At 48.3% G+C, this 27,405-nt stretch overlaps 1 protein-coding gene across 1 annotated transcript in view; it reads left to right on the forward strand.

Annotated features, from left to right (window-relative positions):
- The window catches only part of P2RX3 (purinergic receptor P2X 3), a 451,883-nt gene that overhangs the window by 380,062 nt on the left and 44,416 nt on the right, over positions 1 to 27,405 (forward strand). Inside the window, exon 10 of the mRNA XM_073596991.1 lies at positions 23,979 to 24,044. Coding sequence (XP_073453092.1) covers positions 23,979 to 24,044 — 66 coding nt within the window. The remainder of the gene's footprint in view (positions 1 to 23,978; positions 24,045 to 27,405) is intronic.

Genomic DNA, 27,405 nt, shown 5'->3' on the forward strand with positions numbered 1-27,405 from the left:
GTATTGCAGAGTATTGCAGAGTATTGCGGGGTATTGCTGGGTATTGCAGAGTATTGCGGGGTATAGCAGAGTATTGCAGAGTATTGCAGGGTATTGCAGGGTATTGCAGAGTATTGCAGGGTATTGCGGAGTATTGCAGGGCATTGCAGAGTAGTGCAGGGTATTGCTGAGCATGGAGGGATGGCTGAGCATGGATGGATGGATCCATGGATGTGACTGCACATGTCACAGAGCAGCGCTGTGGGCACTACACATCCAGCCCACAGCGCTGCTGCCATCCAATCCCTCCCCCTCTGTATAGATCGGTACAGAGAGGGGAGAGAGGAAACGGCGTCATGACATGACGCCGGTTTGTTTACATGTGATCGCTTTGTTATTTGACGGAGCGATCACATGGTAAACGGCCGCGATCAGCGGTCGTTTACCGTGATCCGTGATGCGCCGGGTCCTCTGGACCCAGGGGTCACGTATGTTCCCGTGTGCGCTACAGGAACACGTCATAGTACGTGCTCCCAGAGTGATCCAACCGCCCTGCAGCCGTCATTTGGCTATGGGCCGGTTGGTAACTGGTTAAATAGGGAAGCACATGAGGGACTGGACAGGAAGTAGCAGGAAGGAATCATATATTAGGCAACAGGTGTGACCGGCGACACCCATAGCTGCAGAGTGCACAGAGCTGAACACAAGCTAGTGAAACAACAGGTGTCAGCCGGTGTAGTGTCGATGAGTACCTCCCGTCGAATAATGCCTCCTACACTACATCACACCAGCTGATTTCCTAATCAGCTGGCGTGACGTAAGACTGCACATGCGCAGTTCGTCGGATGCATTTTCCAACGGGAGGAAGAGAAGAGTGTAGGAGAGGCTCGGGAGATATTTTGAGCTCCTGTATCCGGGGACCCACTCAGTGAAAACCCACGAAACTTGGCACACTTGTAGGGAAGACCTGTGGCTGCATGTGGAAGAAATTTCGGGGGGGGGGCCCAGGGAACCGAAGGGCAGCCGGTACCGACTCCCCAAAGTGGGCAACTCGCTTCATTTTTCCGTGCGGAGGAAGAGAAAACAGTAGAGTGTAGGAGAGGCTCGGGAGATATTTTGAGCTCCTGTATCCGGGGACCCACTTGGTGAAAACCTGCACACTTGTAGGGAAGACCCATGGCTGCACATGGAAGAAATTTCGGGTCCATGGAACCAAAGGGCAGCCGGTAACGACTCCCCAAAGTGGGCCCCTCGCTTTCCGCCTGGGGGAAAAAAGGGGCGACTTTGAGCTCCGGTTTCCGGGGACCCACCGGGTCAAATCACACCAAACTTGGCACACTTGTAGGGGGGAGCCATGGCTACAAGTGGAAAAAATTTAGGGTTGTGGTGAATTTCACTTATCGCCCAACCATTCGACGATTTGGAGGTTCGGGGACCCTTTACCGGGGATTTACCGGGGCCACAAAATTACAAAACTTAGGGGTGATGTAGAAGCACTCTATGGGTACCCCCACACCAAACCGGGGCCCGGTACCCCAACCGGAACCTTCCGGTACCGGAAAATGGCACTTTGAAATGGTGTAGCTCGGATCCAGTTAATTGTAGAAGGCTCAGGGGGGTCTCATTATAATATTTCAAGCCTTTTCCACTGTATGGCACCCATTTCGGGTCCAGGGAACCAAAGGAAGGCCGGTACCGACTCCCCAAATTAGGCCACTCGCTTAACATGGGAGTCTATGGGAAAATCAGGCCAAATTGAGGCGAATTTCACTTATCGCCCAACCATTCGATGACCAAATGGGCTAGTGACACCAAGCTTGCACCCCTTTTTCCCAGATATCACAGCTACACCTCATAAAAATTTGGAGGTTTGGGGACCCTTTACCAGGGATTTACCGGGGCCACAATGTTGACCATCTTCACAGTACCGGTGCTCCCTGACCATGGGTCACAAAATTACAAAACTTGGGGGTGATGTAGAAGCACTCTATGGGTACCCCCACACCAAACCGGGGCCCGGTATCCCAACTGGAACCTTCCGGTAACCGGAAAATGGCACTTTGGAACGGTGTAGCTCGTATCCAGTTAACTGTAGAAAGCTCAGGAGGGTCTCATTATAAAATGTCAAGCCTTTTCCACCGTATGGCACCCCCCTCGACTTTCAGGGACTGGTGGCCCCCTCACACAACACCGGCAAAGACGTGCATGGCGCTCTCCGGTTTTATGGGTCTTGAAAATACACCGACACCGGGAGGCTGTGGGGATGCTCTTCGGGTACTCACTGGCCAAGTTTGGGGTTCAGGGAACCTATGGCGGGCCAAAATCACACCAAACTTGGCACATTTGTAGGAGGGAGCCATGGCTACACGTGGAAACATTTTCGGGGTCCAGGGAACCAAAGGAAGGCCGGTACCGACTCCCCAAAGTAGGCCACTTGCTTTACATGGGAGTCTATGGGAAAATCAGGCCAAATTGTGGCGAATTTCACTTATCGCCCAACCATTCGACGACCGAATGGGCTAGCGACACCAAACTTGCTCTCCTTTTTCCCAGATATCACAGCTACACCTCATAAAAATTTGGAGGTTCGGGGACCCTTTACCGGGGATTTACCGGGGCCACAATGTTGACCGTCTTCATGGTACCGGTGCTCTCTGACCATGGGTCACAAAATTACAAAACCTGGAGGTGATGTAGAAGCACTCCATGGGTACCCCACACCAAACCGGGGCCTGGTACCCCAACCGGAACCTCCCGGTAACCGAAAAATGGCACTTTGAAACGGTGTAGCTCGGATCCAGTTAACTGTAGAAAGCTCAGGGGGGTCTCATTATAATATGTCAAGCCTTTTCCACCGTATGGCACCCCCCTCGACTTTTGAGGACCGGTGGCCCCCCTCACACAGCACCGGCAAAGACGTGCGCGGCGCTCTCCGGTTCTATGGGTCTTAAAAATACACCGACACCGGGAGGCTGTGGGGATGCTCTTCGGGTACTCACTGGCCAAGTTTGGGGTTCAGGGAACCTATGACACATTTGTAGGGGAGACGATGCACTACATGTGATCCAAATTTGGGGTTCCTAGACCCTACGGTTGGCCCGTAACCGTCTCCCAAAGACAGCACTCCTCGCTTCACTTTGCCGCCTAGGGGAAAAACTGCCGATATTGGGGCGACTTAGAGCTCCGGTTTCCGGGGACCCACCGAGTCAAATCACACCAAACTTGGCACACTTGTAGGGGAGAGCCATGGCTACACGTGCAGGGAACCGAAGGAAGGCCGGTACTGACTCCCCAAAGTAGGCCACTCGCTTAACATGGGAGTCTATAGGGGAACCAGGCCAAATTGTGGTGAATTTCACTTATCGCCCAACCATTCGACGATTTGGAGGTTCGGGGACCCTTTACCGGGGATTTATCGGGGCCACAATGTTGACCATCTTCACAGTACCGGTGCTCCCTGACCATGGGTCACAAAATTACAAAACTTGGGGGTGATGTAGAAGCACTCTATGGGTACCCCCACACCAAACCGGGGCCCGGTACCCCAACCGGAACCTTCCGGTACCGGAAAATGGCACTTTGAAATGGTGTAGCTCGGATCCAGTTAACTGTAGAAGGCTCAGGGGGGTCTCATTATAATATTTCAAGCCTTTTCCACTGTATGGCACCCATTTCGGGTCCAGGGAACCAAAGGAAGGCCGGTACCGACTCCCCAAATTAGGCCACTCGCTTAACATGGGAGTCTATGGGAAAATCAGGCCAAATTGAGGCGAATTTCACTTATCGCCCAACCGTTCGATGACCAAATGGGCTAGTGACACCAAACTTGCACCCCTTTTTCCCAGATATCAAAGCTACACCTCATAAAAATTTGGAGGTTTGGGGACCCTTTACCGGGGATTTACCAGGGCCACAATGTTGACCATCTTCACGGTACCGGTGCTCCCTGACCATGGGTCACAAAATTACAAAACTTGGGGGTGATGTAGAAGCACTCTATGGGTACCCCCACACCAAACCGGGGCCCGGTATCCCAACTGGAACCTTCCGGTAACCGGAAAATGGCACTTTGGAACGGTGTAGCTCGTATCCAGTTAACTGTAGAAAGCTCAGGAGGGTCTCATTATAAAATGTCAAGCCTTTTCCACCGTATGGCACCCCCCTCGACTTTCAGGGACTGGTGGCCCCCTCACACAACACCGGCAAAGACGTGCATGGCGCTCTCCGGTTTTATGGGTCTTGAAAATACACCGACACCGGGAGGCTGTGGGGATGCTCTTCGGGTACTCACTGGCCAAGTTTGGGGTTCAGGGAACCTATGGCGGGCCAAAATCACACCAAACTTGGCACATTTGTAGGGGGGAGCCATGGCTACACGTGGAAACATTTTCGGGGTCCAGGGAACCAAAGGAAGGCCGGTACCGACTCCCCAAAGTAGGCCACTTGCTTTACATGGGAGTCTATGGGAAAATCAGGCCAAATTGTGGCGAATTTCACTTATCGCCCAACCATTCGACGACCGAATGGGCTAGCGACACCAAACTTGCTCTCCTTTTTCCCAGATATCACAGCTACACCTCATAAAAATTTGGAGGTTCGGGGACCCTTTACCGGGGATTTACCGGGGCCACAATGTTGACCGTCTTCATGGTACCGGTGCTCTCTGACCATGGGTCACAAAATTACAAAACCTGGAGGTGATGTAGAAGCACTCCATGGGTACCCCACACCAAACCGGGGCCTGGTACCCCAACCGGAACCTCCCGGTAACCGGAAAATGGCACTTTGAAACGGTGTAGCTCGGATCCAGTTAACTGTAGAAAGCTCAGGGGGGTCTCATTATAATATTTCAAGCCTTTTCCACCGTATGGCACCCCCCTCGACTTTTGAGGACCGGTGGCCCCCCTCACACAGCACCGGCAAAGACGTGCGCGGCGCTCTCCGGTTCTATGGGTCTTAAAAATACACCGACACCGGGAGGCTGTGGGGATGCTCTTCGGGTACTCACTGGCCAAGTTTGGGGTTCAGGGAACCTATGACACATTTGTAGGGGAGACGATGCACTACATGTGATCCAAATTTGGGGTTCCTAGACCCTACGGTTGGCCCGTAACCGTCTCCCAAAGACAGCACTCCTCGCTTCACTTTGCCGCCTAGGGGAAATACTGCCGATATTGGGGCGACTTAGAGCTCCGGTTTCCGGGGACCCACCGAGTCAAATCACACCAAACTTGGCACACTTGTAGGGGAGAGCCATGGCTACACGTGCAGGGAGCCGAAGGAAGGCCGGTACTGACTCCCCAAAGTAGGCCACTCGCTTAACATGGGAGTCTATAGGGGAACCAGGCCAAATTGTGGTGGATTTCACTTATCGCTCAACCATTCGACGACCGAATGAGCTAGCAACACTAAACTTGCAGTCCTTCTTCCTAGATAGCACAGCTGCTCCTCATAAAAATTTTGAGGTTCGGGGACCTTTTACCGGGGATTTACCGGGGCCACAATGTTGACTGTCTTCACGGTACCGGTGCTCCCTGACCATGGGTCACAAAATTACAAAACTTAAGGGTGATGTAGAGACACTCTATGGGTAACCCCACACCGAACCGGGGTCCGGTACCCCAACCAGAACCCTCCGGTAACTGGAAAATGGCACTTTGAAATGGTGTAGCTTGGACGCAGTTCACCAGGGAAGGCTCTGGTAGGTCTTATTTGAATATTTCAGGCCCTTTTCTACAGAATGGCATCCCCCCTCGACTTTCGGGGACTGGTTGCCCCCTCACACAACACCGGTAAAGACGTGCGGTTCTATGGGTCTTAAAAATACACCGACACCGGGAGGCTGTGGGGATGCTCTTCAGGTATGCATTGGCCAAGATTGGGGTTCAGGGAACCTATGGCGGGCCGGTGGCACCCCAAAAGGTCAACTGGTAGAAACCGCACGTTTAACAGTGGAGTCTATGGTAAACTTGGTCAACTTGGGGGATGATATTTCCTTGGCTATTGGGGCTAGGAACACCAAACCTGACACCCTTGTAGGAGAGACGATGCACTACAAGTGATCCAAATGTGGGGTTCCTAGACCCTACGGTTGGCCCGTAACCGTCTCCCAAAGATGGCACCCCTAGGGCGGTAAAACCGGTTCTGCTACCCAGAAAATTCGGACTTAGGTTCTGGCGTCTACCGGTCGGATGACTTTGAGGGCTCGTATCTCCAGAACCCAAAATTTGGTGTGCCGACTCATGGGATCTAGATCTACAACATATCCAAAAAGTGGACTCCTAGCTCAAACGGTTCGGAAGATGACTTTCCTGGAGCCCAAAAAATGCTTGAGTTTGAAAGTTAGGTCGACACAAAGCATGCATGGTGGTTTTCAGAAAAGTAATTTCAGGCACCTTTCGTTCCAGAGACCTCCAGTTTGGCCTGCAGCTAGGGGGCCTCTATGAACCCCCAACTACCAAAATTTAAGTTGTTGTGACCTACGGTTCCGGAGATATGGACCGGTAAAGTGAAAAGTTCATACCGGCCATGGGGCACCAAGGGACCGGTTCCGATCTAGCGGTCGCTCGCTGCCCCCTCGACCTTGGTGGGCACCATGGGTCGGTCCCCTTTGGAGGTCCATATCTCCCCCATACTTTGAGCTAGAGACCCCAAATTTGGCAGGTCAGTACCGGTGGATTTTAGACACAAGATCCAGGTAGACCGACCCTCCTGCGAGTAACCATGTGGAAGTTTCTCTCCGATTGAGCCCAAAATACCACCCCAGGAAAGAGGGGACTCGTAGTATGCATTTTTCAACGGGAGGCAATAATCAACACTACACCGGTGTAACGTCGATTATTGCCTCCTGTCAAAAAATGCCTCCTACGTACTGCGCATGCGCAGTACGTCACATCACTCCAGCTGATTTCCTGATCAACTGGCGTGACGTATCGACTGCACATGCACAGTTCGTCATGTGCATTTTCCGATGAGAGGCAAGCCACGGGGTGTCCTGCGAAAAAAAAATTAAAAGTCAGCAGCTACAAATTCTGCAGCTGCTGACTTGTAAAATAAGGACACTCACCTGTCCCAGGGTCCTTCGGTCCTCGGGTGCTGCCACCGCCATTCTCTGTAAGGGAATCAGGAAGTGAAGTGTTGCGGCTTCACTTCCGGGTTCCCTACTGCGCATGCGCGAGTTGCGCTGCGCTTCCTTACTGGTCTCCACTGTCTCTGGGACCTGTGTGTGTCCCAGCAGACAGCGCGGGGGGGGGGGGGCCGGGAGGGGGCGTAGACTCTCGTGGGAGTCTACGTCGGAAGTAGGTGCGAATACCTGTCTTAGACAGGTATCTGCACCCCCCTGCCCCCTGAAAGGTGCCAAATGTGACACCGGAGGGGGGAGGGTTCCGAAAAGCGGAGGTTCAATTTTTGTGTGAACCTCCGCTTTAAATGTAAGATTCTGCCTTGCTCTCTGTGGCATGACGTATGGACTGGGCATGTGCAGTTCGTCGTATGCATTTTTCGATGAGAGGCAAGCCATGGGAGCGCGCGGAAAGAGAACACTGACGTAAGGGAGAACTCCACAGGGAACACTGACGTAAGGGAGAACTCCGCAGGGAACACTGACGTAAGAGAGAACTCCGCTGGCTTAATAACGTCAGCGGCAACACCGCATCCAGCCCCGCCCCCAACACACCCCTAGGCTTCTCTAGAGAAAGAGGGTGAGCGCCATGCATAAGCAGTGTATTTGTCAGGGAAGCTTGGATTGACACAGCGGTGCCAGCGGGAGGGCCAAGGTCTGTGCTTCGAGAGGGGGGCGGGGCCCTGAATAGCTATGTATGTGTAAGTGACCTACACTGCAGTTTAAGAAAGCCCATCAGAGATCCCGTTCCCAAGAGCTTGCAATCTATTAAAATGACATACAGTTTATCTCTGTTTACTCTTTGTTCTTTTGACAAGTGTATGCTGATCGCCCATCCGTGTTGCTGCTGGAGGGTGCCCAGGTGACCATAAATGAGAGCCCCACAGACTTGGTCATGGTGAGTGACCAAGTCACCAAGTGGTACATCCCCCACACCATCCCATACCCCACTCCATCTCCCCTGGGGACTTAGGACCCTCTAGGCCACTCATATGGGGACACGGACACCCATCTCACCTGGGGACTGGGACCCTCTAGGCCACTCACCTGTAGACAGGGACACCCATTTTCCATGGGACTGAGACCCCCTACTCCCTTGGGGACTGGGACACCTTCTCACCTGGGGACTGGAACCCCTTCTCACCCGGGGACTGGGATCCTATCTCACCTGAGGACAGGAACTCCATTTCTCCTGGGGACAGGAACTCCATCTCCTCTGAGGACAGGGAACCCACCTCCACTAAGAACAGGAACCTGATCACCCTGTGTGTGCCAAACTCACCTCCCTGCCCCTGTGTGTGCCAACCTCACCGTCCTGCCCGATCACCCTGTGTGTGTCAACCTCACCGCCCTGCCTGACATGTGTCCTGTGTGAGGGCCCTCCTGTGACAGCTGTTATCAGGCCTTTACCTCACCGTGTGCTCCCCCTAAATGAATATATGGATCTTCTCCCACTACATGACTGACCCGGAGATGCAAGCAAAGCATGAGTAAGTATGAGTAAGAGTAAGCACCCGTTATGAGTGCAAAACGCGTCAGCTGATCTCTGTACATCCTTGCTGTAGTGTCTTGTATACTTTTGTGATCCAGCTTTTTATCAATAAAGGCATTTGTCATCCTGTCCGGTGTGTGGCATCCAGATCTTTTCATCTACTTCTACATGACTGACCCCTCTGTGTGCTCCCCTTACATGTCTGCATACTCTGACCACCTCCTCTATCCTGTACACATGTTCTGACTGCCTCCTGTACCATGTCCGCAGCCTCTAACCACCTCATGTCTGCAATCTCTGACTATCTCTTGTCTTTTATCATATCTGCATTCTCTGAGGGGAAGTCTGTAGAAGAATCAAGATTAAGAGCGCCACCGGGATGGGTATTATGGGCAGCGTCAGACATTTATGTACTGTGGAGACTATAGAATAAAACCAGAGCCACCAACTTGGAGCCATCTAACTGAGCCCTGCACAGTGCACCTGAGAGGTCAGTGACAGCACCACCAGGCCAGTCTAAGGGGGGGCACTGATGTAAGGGGGTAGTGAATACAAAAATGTAAGGGGGCACTGATATAAAGGTTTCCCCTTATATCGGAACACCCCCACTTACCTTAGTGTATTCACTCTGCGGAAGGTGGTCTCTGGTCAGCACAGTCCCCCCCTCCCACATCAGAGTTACTGGCATTTCCCTTTACATCAGAGTCTGCAGGATTCCCCCTTGCAGTGCAAAGGAACTCAGATGTAAAGAAAAATGATGCAGAGCATGATCTAAAGAGGAACTCTGATGTAAGGGGTTCCTAACTACATGAGAGTCTGCAGCATTGCCCTTTACATCAGTGTTTCCCTTTACATCAGGGTTCACAAAGTTCCCCCTTGGACAGCAAGATTGAAAGGGATGGAGGCCCAGAGACATGTCCAGGGTACACAGAGGAGGCCTCCGTCCCTTCTAATCTAACTCATGTGTCTTCTGTGTACCCTGGAAATGTCTCTGGTCATCCATCCTTTCTAATCTATCTCATGTATCCTCCGTGTACCCTGGACATGTCTCTGGGCCTCCATCCCTTCTAATTTATCTCATGTATCCTCCGTGTACCCTGGACATGTCTCTGGGCCTCTATCCCTTCTAATCTATCTCATGTATCCTCCGTGTACCCTGGACATGTCTCTGGGCCTTCATCCCTTCTAATCTATCTCATGTATCCTCCGTGTACCCTGGACATGTCTCTGGGCCTCCATCCCTTCTAATCTATCTCATGTATCCTCTGTGTACCCTGGACATGTCTCTGGGCCTCCATCCCTTCTAATCTATCTCATGTATCCTCCGTGTACCCTGGACATGTCTCTGGGCCTCCATCCCTTCTAATCTATCTCATGTATCCTCCGTGTACCCTGGACATGTCTCTGGTCATCCATCCCCTCTAATCTATCTCATGTATCATCCGTGTACCCTGGACATGTCTCTGGGCCTCCATTCCTTCTAATTTATCTCATGTATCCTCCGTGTACCCTGGACATGTCTCTGGGCCTCCATCCCTTCTAATCTATCTCATGTATCCTCCGTGTACCCTGGACATGTCTCTGGGACTTCATCCCTTCTAATTTATCTCATGTATCCTCCGTGTACCCTGGACATATCTCTGGGCCTCCATCCCTTCTAATCTATCTCATGTATCTTCTGTGTACCCTGGACATGTCTCTGGGCCTTCATCCCTTCTAATCTATCTCATGTATCATCCATGTACCCTGGACATGTCTCTGGGCCTCCATTCCTTCTAATTTATCTCATGTATCCTCCGTGTACCCTGGACATGTCTCAGGGCCTTCATCCCTTCTAATCTATCTCATGTATCCTCCGTGTACCCTGGACATGTCTCTGGGACTTCATCCCTTCTAATTTATCTCATGTATCCTCCGTGTACCCTGGACATATCTCTGGGCCTCCATCCCTTCTAATCTATCTCATGTATCCTCTGTGTACCCTGGACATGTCTCTGGGCCTTCATCCCTTCTAATCTATCTCATGTATCCTCCATGTACCCTGGACATGTCTCTGGGCCTCCATCCCTTATAATCTATCTCATGTATCCTCTGTGTACCCTGGACATGTCTCTGGGCATTCATCCCTTATATACAGTCGTGTAGTGAGAGCACATCCATGTAGGGGAGCACCAAGTGGGATAAAGTCCTGATAACAGCTGTCACAGGAGGGCCCTCACACAGGACACATGTCAGGCAGGGCGATGAGGTTGACACACACAGGGTGATCGGGCATGATGGTGAGGTTGGCACACAGGGGCAGGGAGGTGAGTTTGGTACACACAGGGTGATCAGGTTCCTGTTCTTAGTGGAAGTGGGTTCCCTGTCCTCAGGGGAGATGGAATTCCTGTCCCCAGGTGTTCCTAACCCCAATAGCCGAGGAAATATCATCCCCCCAAGTTGACCAAGTTTACCATAGACTCCAATGTTAAACGTGCGGTTTCTACCAGTTGACCTTTTGGGGTGCCACCGGCCCGTCATAGGTTCCCTGAACCCCAAACTTGGCCAGTGGGTACCCGAAGAGTATTCCCACAGCCTCCCGGTGTCGGTGTATTTTTAAGACCCATAGAACCGGAGAGCGTCTTTTCAAAGCTACACCGTTTCAAAGTGCCATTTTCCAGTTACTGGAGGGTTCTGGTTGGGGTACCGGGCCCCTGTTTGGTGTGGGGGTACCCATAGAGTGCTTCTACATCACCCCCAAGTTTTGTAATTTTGTGACCCATGGTCAGGGAGCACCGGTACCGTGGAGACGGTCAACATTGTGGCCCCGGTAAATCCCCGGTAAAGGGTCTCTGATCCTCCAAATTTTTATGAGGTGTAGCTGTGATATTTGGGAAAAAGGGGTGCAAGTTTGGTGTCGCTAGACCATTCAGTCGTCGAATGGTTGAGCGATAAGTGAAATCCGCCACAATTTGGCCTGGTTTCCCCATAGACTCCTATGTTAAGTGAGTGGCCTACTTTGGGGAGTCGGTACTGGCTTTCCTTCAGTTCTCTGGACCCGAAATTTCTTGCACGTGTAGCCATGGCTCTCCCCTACAAGTATGCCAAGTTTGGTGTGATTTGACTTGGTGGCTCCCCGGAAACAGGAGCTCAAACTTGCCCCAATATCGGCAGTTTTTTCCCTAGGCGGCAAAGTGAAGTGAGGGGTGCTGTATTTGGGAGACGGTTACGGACCAACTGTAGGGTTTAGGAACCTCAAATTTGGATCAGATGTAGTGCATCCTCTTCCCTATAAGTGTGCCAAGTTTGGTGTTCCAACAGCTGAGGAAATATCAGCCCCCCAATTTGACCAAGTTTACCATAGACTCCAATGTTAAACGTGTGGTTTCTACCAGTTGACCTTTTGGGGTGCCACTGGCCCGCCATAGATTCCCTGAACCCCAAACTTGGCCAGTGAGTACCCGAAGAGCATCCCCACAGCCTCCCAGTGTCGGTGTATTTTTAAGACCCATAGAACCGGAGAGCGCCACGCATGTCTTTGCCGGTGTTGTGTGAGGGGGCCACCAGTCCCCGAAAGTCGAGGGAGGTGCCATAAAGTGGAAAAGGCTTGACATATTATAATGAGACCCCCCTGAGCTTTCTACGGTTAACTGAATCTGAGCTACACCGTTTCAAAGTGCCATTTTCTGGTTACCGGAAGGTTCCAGTTAGGGTACTGGGCCCCGGTTTGGTGTGGGGGTACCCATAGAGTGCTTCTACATCACCCCCAAGTTTTGTAATTTTGTGACCCATGGTCAGGGAGCACCGGTACCGTGAAGACAGTCAGTTTGGTGTCGCTAGCCCATTCGGTCTTCGAATGGTTGGGTGATAAGTGAAATTCGCCACAATTTGGTCTGATTTTCCCATAGACTCCCATGTTAAGCGAGTGGCCTACTTTGGGGAGTCGGTACCGGCCTTCCTTTGGTTCCCTGTTTTCCACGTGTAGCCATGGCTCCCCCCTACAAGTGTGCCATGTTTGGTGTGATTTGACGCGGTGGTTCCCCAGAAACCGGAGCTCAAAGTCGCCCGTTTTTTCCCCCAGGCGGAAAAATGAAGCGAGGGGCCCACTTTGGGGAGTCGTTACCGACTGCCCTTCGGTTCCCTGGACCCAAAATTTCTTCCACGTGCAGGGTCTTCCCTACAAGTGTGCCAAGTTTGGTGGGTTTTCACCAAGTGGGTCCCCGGATACAGGAGCTCAAAGTATCTCCCGAGCCTCTCCTACACTCCACTGTTTTCTCTTCCTCCGCACGGAAAAATGAAGCGAGGGGCCCACTTTGGGGAGTCGGTCCAGCCTGCCCTTCAGTTCCCTGGACCCGAAATTTCTTCCACGTGCAGGGTCTTCCCTACAAGTGTGCCAAGTTTCGTGGGTTTTCACTGAGTGGGTCCCCGGATACAGGAGCTTAAAGTATCTCACGAGCCTCTCCTACACTGTTTTCTCTTCCTCCCGTCGGAAAATGCATCCAACGAACTGCGCATGTGCAGTCTTACGTCACGCCAGCTGATCGGGAAATCAGCTGGTGTGACGTAGTGTAGGAGGCATTATTCGACGGGAGGCACTCATCGACATTACACCGGCCTACAGCAGTAAAGGTGAGACACAGATCAGCTCCTCAGCTGATCTGTGACACTGTTACAATGATCATCATTGTAACAGCATTCAAAGTGTAAAAAAAGAAAACAAAAACATGATCTCTATTATGGTGACACCAAACTACTCTGAGGAAAGTATGTAAAAAAATGTAAAAGAATGTTTAAAAAATTGAAAAAAAAAACCTTTTTTTTAAAACATATTGTCACCAGTCAGAATCCCTAATCACCACCACACCAGTCGTATGATGACGTTGTACTGTGCTGGTGACAGTATGTAAAAAACAATTTGTGAAAAAAACAATATTTTAAAATGTCTTCATTTTCCAAAAAATTGTGACAAAACATTGCAACTTGAAAAAATCCGCCATGCCTCTTACTAAATACCTCTGACTGTCCACTTTCCAAAAAGGGGTAATTTGGGGGATATTTGTACTGTCCTGTTATTTTAAGCGCCTCAAGATAGGCCATCAGGATTGATGAATTTTCAAATATACAGTATACATCATAGTTTGTAAACATTAATTTCACACAAACCAATTAATAGGCAATTATTGGGATTTGTTTCACCAAAGACATGTAGCAGAAGACATTTGCTGGATATTGGATATGTTTTATAATAGAAAGTAGAAAAAAAAAAAAAGAAAAAAAAATATACATATATATATATATATATATATATATATATATATATATATATATATATATATATATATACACACACACAGTATCTCACAAAAGTGAGTACACCCCTCACATTTTTGTAAATATTTAATTATATCTTTTCATGTGACAACACTAAAGAAATGAAACTTTGTTACAATGTAAAGTAGTGAGTGTACAGCTTGTTTAACCACTTCAATACAGGGCACTTAGACACCTTACTGCCTAGACCAATTTTCAGCTTTCAGCGCTGTCGCAGTTTGAATGACAATTCAGCAGTCATTCTACACTGTACCCAAACTAAATTTTTATCATTTTGTTCCCACAAATAGAACTTTTTTTTGGTGGTATTTGATCACCTCTGCGGTTTTTATTTTTTGCTAAACAAATAAAAAAAGACCGAAAATTTTGAAAAAAATAAAAGTTTTGCTTTTGTTTCTGTTAAAAAAAATTTGTAAATAAGTAAGTTTTCTCTTTCACTGATGGGCACTGATAAGGCCGCACTGACAGGCACTGATACAGCGGCACCGATGAGGTGGCACCAATGAGCGGGCACTGACGGGCACTGATATGCGGCACTGATGGGCACTGGTAGGCGGCACTGATGGGTGGCACTGATATGCAGCACTGATGGGCATTGATAGGCGGCACTGATGGGCACTCATGGGTGGCACTGGTTGGCACTGATGGGCACTGATAGGCACTGAAAGGCGGCACTGCTGGGCACTGATAGGGTGGCACTGATAGGCGGCACTGATAGGCGGCACTGCTGGGCACTGATGGGCACTGATAGGCGGAACTGCTGGGCACTGATGGCACTGATAGGCGGCACTGCTGGGCACTGATGGGCACTGATACGCGGTACTGATATGAAGCACTGATAGGCATCCCTGGTGGCACTGGTAGGCATTAGAGTGGGCACAGATTGGCAGCTGCCTGGGCACATAGTGGTATTTTCCTGGGGGTCTAGGGGCATACTTGGTGGTCCAGTGTGGATGGCTTCCCTGGTGGTCCTGGGCAGGATCTGAGGGGGGGGGCTGTGCTGATAAACAATCAGCACAGACCCCCCCTGTCAGGAGAGCAGCCGATCGGCTCTCCTCTACTTGCGCCTGTCAGACGCGTGTGAGGAAAAGCCGATCACCGGCTCTTCCTATTTACATCGTGATCAGCCGTGATTGGACATGGCTGATCACATGGTAAAGAGTCTCCGTCAGAGACTCTACCTAGATCGGTGTTGCAGGGTGTCAGACTGACACCCCGCAACAACGATCGCTGCGATGCGTGCCCCCGGGGGCGCGCAGCGGCTTGATATCCTGATCACGTCATATGACGTCCGGTCAGGAATATCAAACCACTTTGCCGCCGTCATTTGGTAATAGGGCGGGCGGCAAGTGGTTAACAGTGTAAATTTGGTAAATTTGCTGTCCACTCAAAATAACGCAACACTCCACTAATTGTCTAAACTGCTGGCAACAAAAGTAAGTACAAAAGTGAATATGTCCAAATTGGGCCCAAAAGTGTCAATATTTTGTGTGGCCACCATTATTTTCTAACACTGCCTAAACCCTCTTGGGCATGGGGTTCACCAGAGCTTCACAGGTTGCCACTGGAGTCCTCTTCTGCTCCTCCATGACGAAATCACGGTGCTGGTGGATGTTAGAGACCTTGTGCTCCTCCACCTTCCATTTGAGGATGCCCCACAGATGCTCAATAGGGTTTATTTCTGGAGACATGCTTGGCCAGTCCATCGCCTTTACCCTCAGCTTCTTTAGCAAGGTAGTGGTAATCTTGGAGGTGTGTTTGGGGTCATTATTATGTTGAAATACTGCCCTGCAGCCCATTCTCTGAAGGGAGGGGATCATGCTCTGCTTCAGTATGTCATAGTACATGTTGGTATTCATGGTTCCCTCAGTGAATTGTAGCTTCCCAGTGCCGGCAGCACTCATGCAGCCCCAGATCACGACACTCCCACCGCCATGTTCGACTGTAGGCAAGACACACTTGTCTTTGTACTCCTCACCTGGTTGCCACCACACATGCTTGACACCATCTGAACCAAATAAATTTAACTTGGTCTCATCAGACCACAGGACATGGTTTCAGTAATCCATGTCCTTAGTCTGCTTGTCTTCAGCAAACAGTTTGCGGGCTTTCTTGTGCATCATCTTTAGAAGAGGCTTCCTTCTGGGACGACAGCCATGCGGACCAATTTGATACAGTGTGCGGCGTATGGTCTGAGCACTGACAGGCTGACCCCCCCCCACCCCTTCAACCTCTGCAGCAATGCTGGCAGCACCCATACGTCTATTTTGCGAAGACAACCTCTGGATATGATGCTGAGCACGTGCACTCAACTCCTTTGGTCGACCATAGCGAGGTCTGTTCTTGGTGGAACCTGTCCTGTTATACCACTGTATGGTCTTGGACAGTGGCTCAGTGTTAGGGTCTTGGCAATCTTCTTATAGCCTAGGTTATCTTTATGTAGAGCAACAATTTTATTTTCAGATCCTCAGAAAGTTATTTGCCATGAGGTGCCATGTTGAACTTCCAGTGACCAGTATGAGAGAGTGAAATTGATAACACCAAATTTAACACACCTGCTCCCCATTCACACCTGATACCTTGTAACACTAACGAGTCACATGACACCGGGGAGGGAAAATGGCTGATTGGGCCCAATTTGTACAATTTCACTTAAGGGTGTACTCACTTGTGTTGCCAGCGCTTTAGACATTAATGGTTGTGTGTTGAGTTATTTTGAGGGGACAGCAAATTTACACTGTTATACAAGCTGCGCACTCAGTACTTTACATTGTAGCAAAGTGTCATTTCTTCAGTGTTGTCCCATGAAAAGATATAATACAAGATATAATACAATATTTACAAAAATGTGAGGGGTGTACTCACTTATGTGAGATACTGTATATATATATATATATATATATATATATATATATATTCTTTTTAAATGTTCAGTCTTTTTTTGTATATAGAGCAAAAAAAAAAAACCCAGTGGTGATCAAATACCACCCAAAAAAAGCTCTATTTGTGTGAAAAAAATTATATAAATTCTATTTCCTGTCGCATCATGGCAGCATACACGTTGGGTTGTGACTCCGCCTCCACAACCTGATAGGACCACATAGCTATAAATTAGAGAGTAGACACCCGTCCCAGTATTCTCTTATTTTTCCTCACCTGTCAGGACGCACGGATCAGAACCCCCTTACCGCTTCGCCCCAGCCAGGTTCTAGCCTCTCCTGGGTGGAAGTCCTTCTTGTACAGCCTCTAAATGAGCTAAATGGAAGGAGCCCCACTCTGGTGGTCTCGGGGCACTCTTTCATCTCACTTAACTGTCTGCCACGATATAAGCCTTAAACAGGCTTCAGGTGCAGCAGCCCACAAAAGCCTTAAACAGGCTTGCTGGAGGATTGGCCAGGGAAGCTTCAGTGTGGCCTCATGAAATAAGCCTTAAACAGGCTTAGTTGTGTGCAGCGGTCTCCATCCCCCCTCTTCCCCCCTCTCCTACCGGTTTCTGCCTTTTTCCAGTTTCCAAGATGGCGCCGAGTGTCCCGTGGCGCTACTGTGCATGCGCGAGCATCCGACGCTGATGGCGGTTTTCACTGCAAAGAAAGAGAAAAAAAAACGCTCTACAAAAGGTAGGTGGCCTTCTCCTATTCAGCTTTTGTGTCAGGTTCCCTGCTCTATTCCTCTCTCTCTGCATTTCTGCTTGTTTTTCTCCCTGCAGGTTTCCAGTCCGCTTCCTCACCATGGAGACCGCTGCCCCAGTAGATCACCGCCAGCCTATTAGGTAAGGGGGGGAAGACAAGGGTAAGTAGTGAAGATTGAAAAAGAGAGCACTTCTAACGCTGCCTAAATTGGTCAGCCCTACCAGGTCCTCAAGAACGTCTGCGTCAAGACAAAGAGAATCCTCACGCAGGAGAAGCCGCTCCAGACATAGACGGAGCCGTTCCTACCATAGAAGAAGCCGCTCGAGAGGAAGCCGCAGAAGTAGCCGCTCCAGGTCGCACTCCAGGCATGGTCGATCCCGCCATAGAAGGTCGTCCTCACGCAGACATTGTTCCCCTGCACGAAATTCCCGTCCTGCCGCGAACGCATGCTGGATCTGCGGTGCAGCGGCTCTTCCGGATAAACTGGCCTGTCAAAAATGCCTAGAAGAGGCCACAAGAGAGAGAGCCTCGGAAGTCGGAGATTCAGCTGGGGCCGTAGCCCCTCAGGCCTCGACATCAGATGTGGATTTCTCCACCACTACCTCTCCAGCCCGGGCTAGCACATCAAAGGAGCAAGACTCCCCGTCTGATAATGAGGGTCTGGAGGTGTCGGCCGGATTCGATTTTTGTCTGATAGACCCATTTGTTAAATCGGTTAAGGAAGCAATAGGATGGGAGGAACCCCAGGAAGCCCAACCAAAGCAAAAGAAGTATTTTCCTCAGCTTAAGAAGGATCCAGAAGCTTTTCCGTTCATTGACGAACTAGAAGACTTAATCAAAGAAGAATGGCAGAGACCAGAGAAAAAGTCTAGTCTGAATAACAGACTCCTGAAGCTGTACCCACTCAAGGAGCCTAAAGTGAACCCTCTGGTGTCCCCTCCGGTAGTGGACGCATCCTTGATGCGCCTAACCAGGCATGTTACCCTCCCGTTAGAGGACGCGGTAACGTTTAGAGATGTCCTCGACAGAAAGGTCGACACGGATCTTAAGCGGGCTTACCTGTCAGCTGGAGGTGCCTGCAGGCCTGCGATAGCACTCGCCGCAGTGGGAAGAGCCATCTCGAGCTGGTCGACAAGCACAGAGAAGCTGGTATTAGAAGGTGCAGACCAAGAGAAAATAGTGAAGGCATTACAAGAGCTAAGCCTGGCTGGTGACTTTGTGGCTGAAGCCTCGGTCGACACCATCAGGTCTGCATCAAAATCTATGCTGGCCTCAGTGACGGCCAGAAGAGCATTGTGGCTGAAGCCCTGGACGGCGGATCCAGCATCAAAGTCTAACTGGTGCCGTATTCCGTTCGACGATGAGCACCTCTTCGGAACAAAATTAGACACAGCCATCTCCAAGGTAACTGGTGGCAAGTCCGAGCTCATCCCCTCAGATAGGAGGCCTAAACAGAGACCTCCTCCCTTTAAGCGGAATCTCCCAGAGAGATATAGAGACGTGAAAGCGTACAGACCAGGGAAGGAGTACCGAAGGAGCTGGAAGAACCCTCAAACCTCCTTCATGAAGTTTCAGAAGCCTAAGACTCCCGCTTCCAGTGATCAGAAGCCCTTTTGAAGGTGCACCCGTGCGGCCAGCGGTAGTGGGAGCAAGACTCTCCAGTTTCAAGCTGGTCTGGGCGGAGACCATAGACGATACCTGGACCCTGGCCACTGTCAGTTTCAGCCACAGATGGTCCTTCAAAAAAAAATTCTGCCCAACCCGTATTCCTCCATCTGGGGAAAAAAGGTTGTCCCTTCTAAACTACCTCCAAGATCTTCTCCAAAAACAAGCGATAATAGAGGTTCCGCCAGCAAACAAGGCAGGGGATTCTATTCTCCACTATTCCTCGTCAAGAAGAAGTCAGGGGACTTTCGGCCAGTTCTAGACCTAAAGAACCTCAACAAGTCCATCAGAGTGGAGTCATTCAGGATGGAAAGCTTGCAGTCTATCCTCCAGGCCATAAATCTAGGAGATTGGATGCTCTCCATAGATCTCCAGGACGCCTACCTGCACATACCAATCCACGTGGCATTCCAGAAATTCCTGCGATTCTCGGTGGGTCAGGAGCACTTCCAATTTCGAAGCCTCCCTTTTGGAATCTCAACAGCCCCCAGAACGTTTACGAAGGTTCTACTTCCAGCAATAGCCTTTTTGAGGGAGAAAGGTCTAAGGGTCCACCATTACTTGGACGACATTATCCTCCTCTCAAACAGCCAGGAATCACTCGTTCAACATCGCGAGGTCCTAGTTTCAACCCTAATGAGTCTGGGTTGGATAATCACCTGGCAAAAGAGCAACACTCAACCTACTCAAAGGATGGTCTTCCTGGGAGCCGAATTAGACACCCGAGCCAACACGGTGAAACTGCCAAGGGAGAAGTTGTCCCTACTAGTTCAAAAGGTGAAGGATGTCATTCCGGCGTCAAGCCTACCAGCCAGAGCATACCTCAGCCTCCTGGGTTCCCTATCAGCGACCATTCCGATGGTCAGGTGGGCACAATGGAATTCCAGACCCCTGCAAGCCTCCTTCTTGCACCAGTGGGATGGATGGTCCATGTCCCAGTTAATTCGCATCTCAGAAGAAGCCAAGTTATCTCTACGGTGGTGGACTCACCCCGACAACCTCAGCAGATGCAAGCAGATAGTCATCCTCCACCAGGAGGTGGTAACTTCGGACGCCAGTCTGGAGGGATGGGGGGCACATTATCTACATTATGCAGCTCAGGGCCGCTGGCACTTCAGAACCAAGGATTTAGTATCAAACGTTCTAGAGATGAAGGCAGCCTTCCAAGCCCTCTTAGCATTCAGTTCACTCCTGAGAGGGAAACAGGTCCTCATTCAGATGGACAACCGAGTAGCTGTAGCCTACATCAACAGGCAGGGGGGCACCAAGAGCATCTCCATGATGCGGGAGGTCGGTCCGGTAATGCGTTGGGCCCAGCTGAACTTGTGGGATCTGAGGGCGGCTACATTCTGGGTGTTCAAAATCTCCTGGCGGATTCTCTCAGCAGAACATTCGTTTCCAACAACGAGTGGTGTCTAAGCCCACAAGCATTTGCCCTTATATGCCAGACATGAGGTCATCCAGACATAGACCTTGCAGCGACGCCGGGTGAACAGGAAATGTCAGAGGTTTCTGTCAAGGAACCCCTTCCCCTCAGCGGAGGGAATAGATTGTCTCCAGCACCCCTGGAACTTTCGCCTAGGCTACATTTTTCCACCAACTCCACTGATAGCCAAGTTCCTTCTGAGGCTCAAACATTCAGCGGCTCTAGTACTGGCTGTGATTCCCTTCTGGCCATGGAGGCCTTGGTTCACCACCCTCCTGCAGCTAATCACAACGGATCCACTTCCGCTCCCGGTGACAACAGATCTGCTAACCCAAGGTCAGCTACTCCATCCGAACCCAGAGAAATTACACCTAATGACCTGGAGGCTGAAAGGTCTAGGTTCCTAGTCCAGGGCTGCTCTCAAAGGGTAGTCGATACACTGCTCCAAGCTAGGAAGCTTTCCACAAACAACACCTACGGAAGAATCTGGGGAAAGTTCTCTTCCTTTGCTCAGGAACAAGGTTGGGATCCTTCTTCCCCATCAGCAGTACAAGTGCTTGAATTCCTCCAGTCAGGTCTGGACAAAGGTCTTAGGTCCAACACCCTAAAGGTTCAGGTGTCTGCCATCTCCGCTTTGACAGGGGTTAAGTGGGCCCTTAACCCTCTGGTGGTCCAATTTCAGAAAGCCTGCCTGAAGCTGAGGCCTCCTAGAAAGACTTCATTTCCAACATGGGACTTGTCAACTGTCCTAGAGATCCTATCCAGAGAGCCATTCTTCCCACTTGAAGACGTCTCCCTCTGGGACCTGACTCTGAAAGTATCATTTCTAATTGCCATCACATCGGCAAAGAGGGTCTCAGAAATGCAAGCTCTACTGATCAAGGAACCATATCTGATGGTTTACCCAGACAGGCTAACCCTGAAACCTTCAGACAGATTCATCCCAAAGGTCTCCTCCTCGTTCCACTTTAACCAGGAGATTGACCTCCCGGCCTTGGTCACGGATCAGGGCGTTCCCCATCCTTTGGATGTCAAGGGCAACATTCTGTAATACCTCTCTGTAACCAAGCCTTTCAGGAAATGTGAAAACCTTCTAGTCATTCCACACAGGTTCAGGAAGGGCCAGGCTGCTTCTGCCCGTACCATCGCCTCATGGCTCGTGAAAGCCATCAAGAAGACCTACTCCTTAAGCACCTCGCAAATTCCGGAAGGTTTAAGGGCGCATTCCACCAGGGCAATGGCTACTTCATGGGCAGCTTACTGCAGAGTCTCAGCGGAAACCATTTGTAGAGCGGCCACTTGGTCTTCCAGAAACACCTTAGTTTCCCATTATAAAATAGGCGCTGCACGTTTAGCAGCAGGCCAATTCTTCTGTTTCTTGTCAATAAATTTATTTTGCATTCCCACCCAGTTTGGCGAGTTACTCCCCAACGTGTATGCTGCCATGATGCGACAGGAAAACGGAAAATTGTATACTCACCTTTCCGTAATTTTCCTTTCCTGTCGCATCTTCATGGCAGCATACAATCACCCACCCTTCTGAGGTGACATGTGTTATATATACAGAGAATACTGGGACGGGTGTCCCTAACTAATTTATAGCTATGTGGTCCTATCAGGTTGTGGAGGCGGAGTCACAACCCAACGTGTATGCTGCCATGAAGATGCAACAGGAAAGAAAAATTACGGAAAGGTGAGTATACAATTTTCCGTTTTGTGTACAGTGTTGCATGACAACACAATTGCCAGGTAAAGGAGCACAGTGCTGAATAGCAAACAATGGCCTGGTCATGAAGGGGGTAAAACCTTCCCAGAGCTCAGGTGATTAGAAAAGGCATTGATCTATTATTTGTGCAGTATAAGAAGCCTCAGCATGTCCCATGAAGTCCCATGCCATGATGCCATTTTTTGGAGATTGGTGCAGTCCCATCAGACCTCAGATACAGAGGTTTAGAGTGAATCCCAACACTGTATCTGGGGCCTGGTAAGTTTATTTTTTTAGTAAAAGGGACTTTTTTTCTAGAAGGGGGGGATTTCGGCTGAATGGGTATTTCTTAGATGTGCATGTGTGCAGCCTCACTCTTGCTTCTAATGGACGAGATTTATTTTTGTGGGGGTTTGCTTGAGGGAGATGGATTTTTGCTGTTAGGGTCTTGCATTTTTAGGAAGGGAAAGAGGAGGATTTTGCCTGAGTAAATGTTTTTTTCTTGTAGGAGGGATATTTGTTTATGCTGAAATGGTGAAGATTTGTGCTGTAGAAAAAGGTGTTTACTTTGGAGGGGGCTGCTTGAGGGAAGGGGAGATTTCTTGTGGGGGAGTAATTACTTAAGGGGGTTTGGGATTTTTTTTTTTTTTTAAAGGGCGAATTTTTGCTATAGGGAGGTTGCTTTTGGGGAAGAATTTTTGCTTGAGGGAGAGGGGACATTTCTTATATTTGTTGTGTGTTAAGTACACCTTGCAATCACACTCCACAATGTACAGGACAGCATACAAAGTTTACGGGCGTAGATAATGACTGTCTCAAAACTAAGCCCAATGAAGTCCCGTCAAAAACTGCCAAATGTGGCATGGGGGGTGCAAACTAGCAGAGCTTCCCCTTTTTTGGTGGAGCTCTGCTTTATTAAGAATCAAGTGGTATGCTTAGGTGGATTATTTTAAGTAAACAGTATATAATTGGAACCACAGCATTAATACTTTATAGTGCATATCTAGGTGAGTAGGGAACAATTAGAGCCCCTGTCAGTTTTTTCTGTCTGTGGCCCATTTCGGAGAGGTTGTCACTAGGACAGTAAAGGTGTGCAGAAAAGTGTGCGGATGACATCACCATCTCTGACTCAGAGCCATTCGGAGGAAGATTTGTGTTTATTAATAGCATACAAAGCTCCTCGTGAATAGATGAGCAGCATTTAACCCGACTTGATTTTGTTCCAGGAGCATGACCCATCCTGCTGCCAGAACACAGCGCTGTATACTGTACATAGCTTAGACTACATACAGGTTATACAGTGCACACAGCGTGCACATGTACTAGTGAAGGTTTTTGATTCATTTGGACCAGTTTGGTCCACACAAACTATTTAAACTTCACTAAAAGCTGGAAAATAGGTTTAAGTTGCTTATCCAGTTCAGTTTGCCAGACATTATTTTCTAATTGGCCTATTGCTTTCTGCAGTATTTTGCCAGAGCTCAAGTTAAAAATTACATATAATTGTCCTGATCTTACCATTTTTACCATTTATGGACAGCTTTACTCTGAATACAACGGTTATTTGTAACTATTTAGTGACTTCAGAATATTTGGTGGTACCTTTGATCTTTTTTGATAATGATTTTCTTATTTGCCCTTTTTGTTTACAGGCAGGGAAGTTTAATATCATTCCAACACTCATTAATATTGTGGCAGCCTTTACATCTGTGGGTGTGGTGAGTTATTCTTTACATTTGAATTATACAAAAAAGCAACCTAAGATACTTTTACTGTATGATATTAGTGTTAGCACCTTGGGGAGGTGCTGGGGTACAAAGCATCCTTATATGCCTTCAGTCCAGGCTAATTCTGCCATTTCTCTCATACATGTTAAAATGAGCATTTTTTTTAAAATAGAAAATTACTTATAACCACCAAACATTATGGGATTGATTTACTAAAACTGGAGAGTGGAAAATCTGGTGCAGCTCTGCAACCAATCATCTTTCAGTTTATTTTGAATTGAACAAGCTGAAGTTAAAAGCTGATTGGCTACAATGCACAGCATCACCAGATTTTGCACTCTCCAGTTTTAGTAAATCAACCCCTAAATATTTTCTGAAAGCAGAGACCCCCCCCCAGAATAAAAGGGTGGTCGTTGCAATTGTTTACAATATTTGTACAGCCATTTATCAAACACTAATTTTCAAGAATATTATAGTTTAATGAATATGAGTGCACACAAACAATATAATACCCACATATTTGGGGTAAAATATAAAAGATGATGTTATGTCAAGTAAATAGGTAGTTGACATTTCACACTTTAAAATTGCGCATGCTTGTGGAATAGTGACAAACTATGGTACATTAAATTAACCATACAGTCAATGCTTTCAAAGCCTTTACAGGTTACCTGTTTAGAGTTACACAGGAGATCTGGTGCTAGAATGATTGTTTTTACTCTGATGTTGGCGTGGCGATACCTCACATGTGTGGTGCAAATCACTGTTTATATATGTGTGTGTGACCTACATTCTTGTTTGCATTTGTACATGAGCACAGGGGGACAGGAGAGCTTTACATTTTTTATTTATGTCTTTTTTTTACACTGTCTCTTTAATTAAATTTTATTAACTTTATTGCTATTACAAGAAATAAACAACATCCATTGTGTTAACATGGGCAGTGACAGGTATTATTTGTTGAGTGATCTGGGGTCTATAAGACCGCTGATCTCTCTTTGGCCCTCAAAAACATCTGATCAAACTGAGATTGATCTGATCAGATTCTTCCCTAGCTGGTAATGGCTAGTAAACAAACAACTGAAATCAGTATAATTCGCCACAGAGGAGTGAAAGAACCAAATGTTCCTTCTCCTCTGTCTGCAGTTGGCCCAACTGAGTTTAGCGTTCCCAGGCTCTCCTCTGTCATTGGAGGGGGACCCTTTCGGCAAAACAGGAAAGAGGATCGCCAACACTAAAAAATTATACCAGGATCATGGCTGCAGCTACAGCCATAATCCTGATATAACCACTCATTCCCTAGAATATATGGGTACTTCCTAGGGACGGAAAGTGGTGAAGGCCTAAGTTTAGGTATAGAAGCTATACCATAACTCTATGAATGATCTATGGATCTATGTTTTATTCATGTGTTTTATTCATATAAGTTATAGTACTTCAACACCAGAAGATAATGGAAGTGGGGTTAGGGAGGCATCAGAAGATTTCAAGAAATGCAGGAGCCAGCAACACATAGGACACTTCAGACTAATAGTAACGTCCCTTGTGCTGATGATTTTTTAAACTAAACTTTTGCTTTAAGCTGACTTATGATTCACTCTTATGCCCCGTACACACGGTCAGATTTTCCGATGGTAAATGTTCGATGGGAGCTTGTTGTCGGAAATTCCGACCGTGTGTAGGCTCCATTAGACATTTTTCATCGGAATTTCTGTCACACAAAATTTGAGATCTGGATATCAAATTTTCCGACAACAAAATCCGTTGTCGTAAATTCCGATCGTGTGTACACAATTCCGACGCGCAAAGTTCCACACATGCTCGAAATCAAGCAGAAGAGCCACAATGGCTATTGAACTTAATTTTTCTTGGCTCATCGTATGTGTTGTACGTCACTGTGTTCTTGACGTTTGGAATTTCCGACAAGATTTGTGTGACCGTGTGTATGCAAGACAAGTTTGAGCCAACATCCGTCGGAAAAAATCCATGGATTTTGTTGTCCGAATGTCCGATCGTGTGTACGGGGCATAAGTGTTTTCTAAGGCCCTTTTCACTGGCTACTCTACAAAGAAAACTGTACTAGCCATCAGATTGGTATTTTGTAATGTTCCACGTTTGTAGTGATGATATGCATTCTGGTCTAACTTGAATGTGCAGGGAATTCCATAGAAATCATGGTCAATTGATTTTGGTGATGACCCACAATGCCCTGGAAAAAGCCTTACAGCAGCTAATAAAAGGTAGGAGTTGAATAACCCAGCTCTTCAGTTTAAAAGGGAAGGGTGGTTGGGTGTTTGTCTGCTAGCTTTTAGACAATTATCATCCTTTTTTTATTTTATTTTTATTCCATATTTGTTTTCTCTTTCATTAATGCCACTTGCAGGAGTAGAATGCTAGGTACAGCTAAAAATATGAAACACAGCGCAGAAACAGCACCTGCTGGTAGCTGGCCAAAACCCTCCATATTGTAACAAGCTCAGTTATTAGCCTAGGTGTCTAGGTGTTCCGACTTAGAAATTGCCCCCTAGAAATCTGAGTCTAATTTAAACAAGTTTCTACCTGGGTGGCAGACCAGATAATTTAGAGTAGGGATGGGCCGAACATTCCCCCCGGTTCGGTTCGCATCCAGAACATGTGAATGGACCGTTAAGTCTATGGGACTCGAACGTGAGAAATCAAAAGTGTGAATTTTAAAGGCTAATATACTTGATTTGGTTGTAGCTAATATGGAAGTTATTGTCCTAAAAAGTTTTTTCGGGAGCAGTGATTTTATTGATGCTTAAAGTGAAAAAATAAAAGTGAAATATTCCTTTAAATATCGTACCTGGGGTATGTCAATAGTATGCCTGTAAAGTGGCGCGTGTTTCCCGTGCTTAGAACAGTCCCTGCACAAAATGACATTTCTAAAGGAATAAAAGTAATTTAAAACTGCTTGAGGCTTTAAAGTAATGTTGGGTCCTGGCATTATGGATGAAAATCAGTGAGACAAACGGCATGGGTACCCCCCCCCCCCAGCCCATTACCAGGCCCTTTGGGTCTTGTATGGATATTAAGGGGAACACCCAATTAAAAAAAGAAAAGGTGTTGGGCCCCCAGGCCCTATATACTCTGAACAGCAGTATACAGGCGGTGCAAACAAGACAGGGACTTTCTTATGTAGAATCTGTTTGTAATTTGGAACAGGTACATTTTGTAAGTGTAGCTCCTGGCAAAAAATCTATTTTAAAGCTTTTTGGAAAACATAGGGAAGGGTTATCACCTCTGTAACATTTGTTTTGCTGTCTGTGCCCCTGTTCAGAAGATTTCACCTCACTTTCTGTCCCAATGACAATTGGATTTTGAAAATTTGGGG

Source organism: Aquarana catesbeiana, linkage group LG08, assembly GCF_042186555.1.
Source record: "Aquarana catesbeiana isolate 2022-GZ linkage group LG08, ASM4218655v1, whole genome shotgun sequence".
Lineage (NCBI taxonomy): Eukaryota > Metazoa > Chordata > Amphibia > Anura > Ranidae > Aquarana > Aquarana catesbeiana.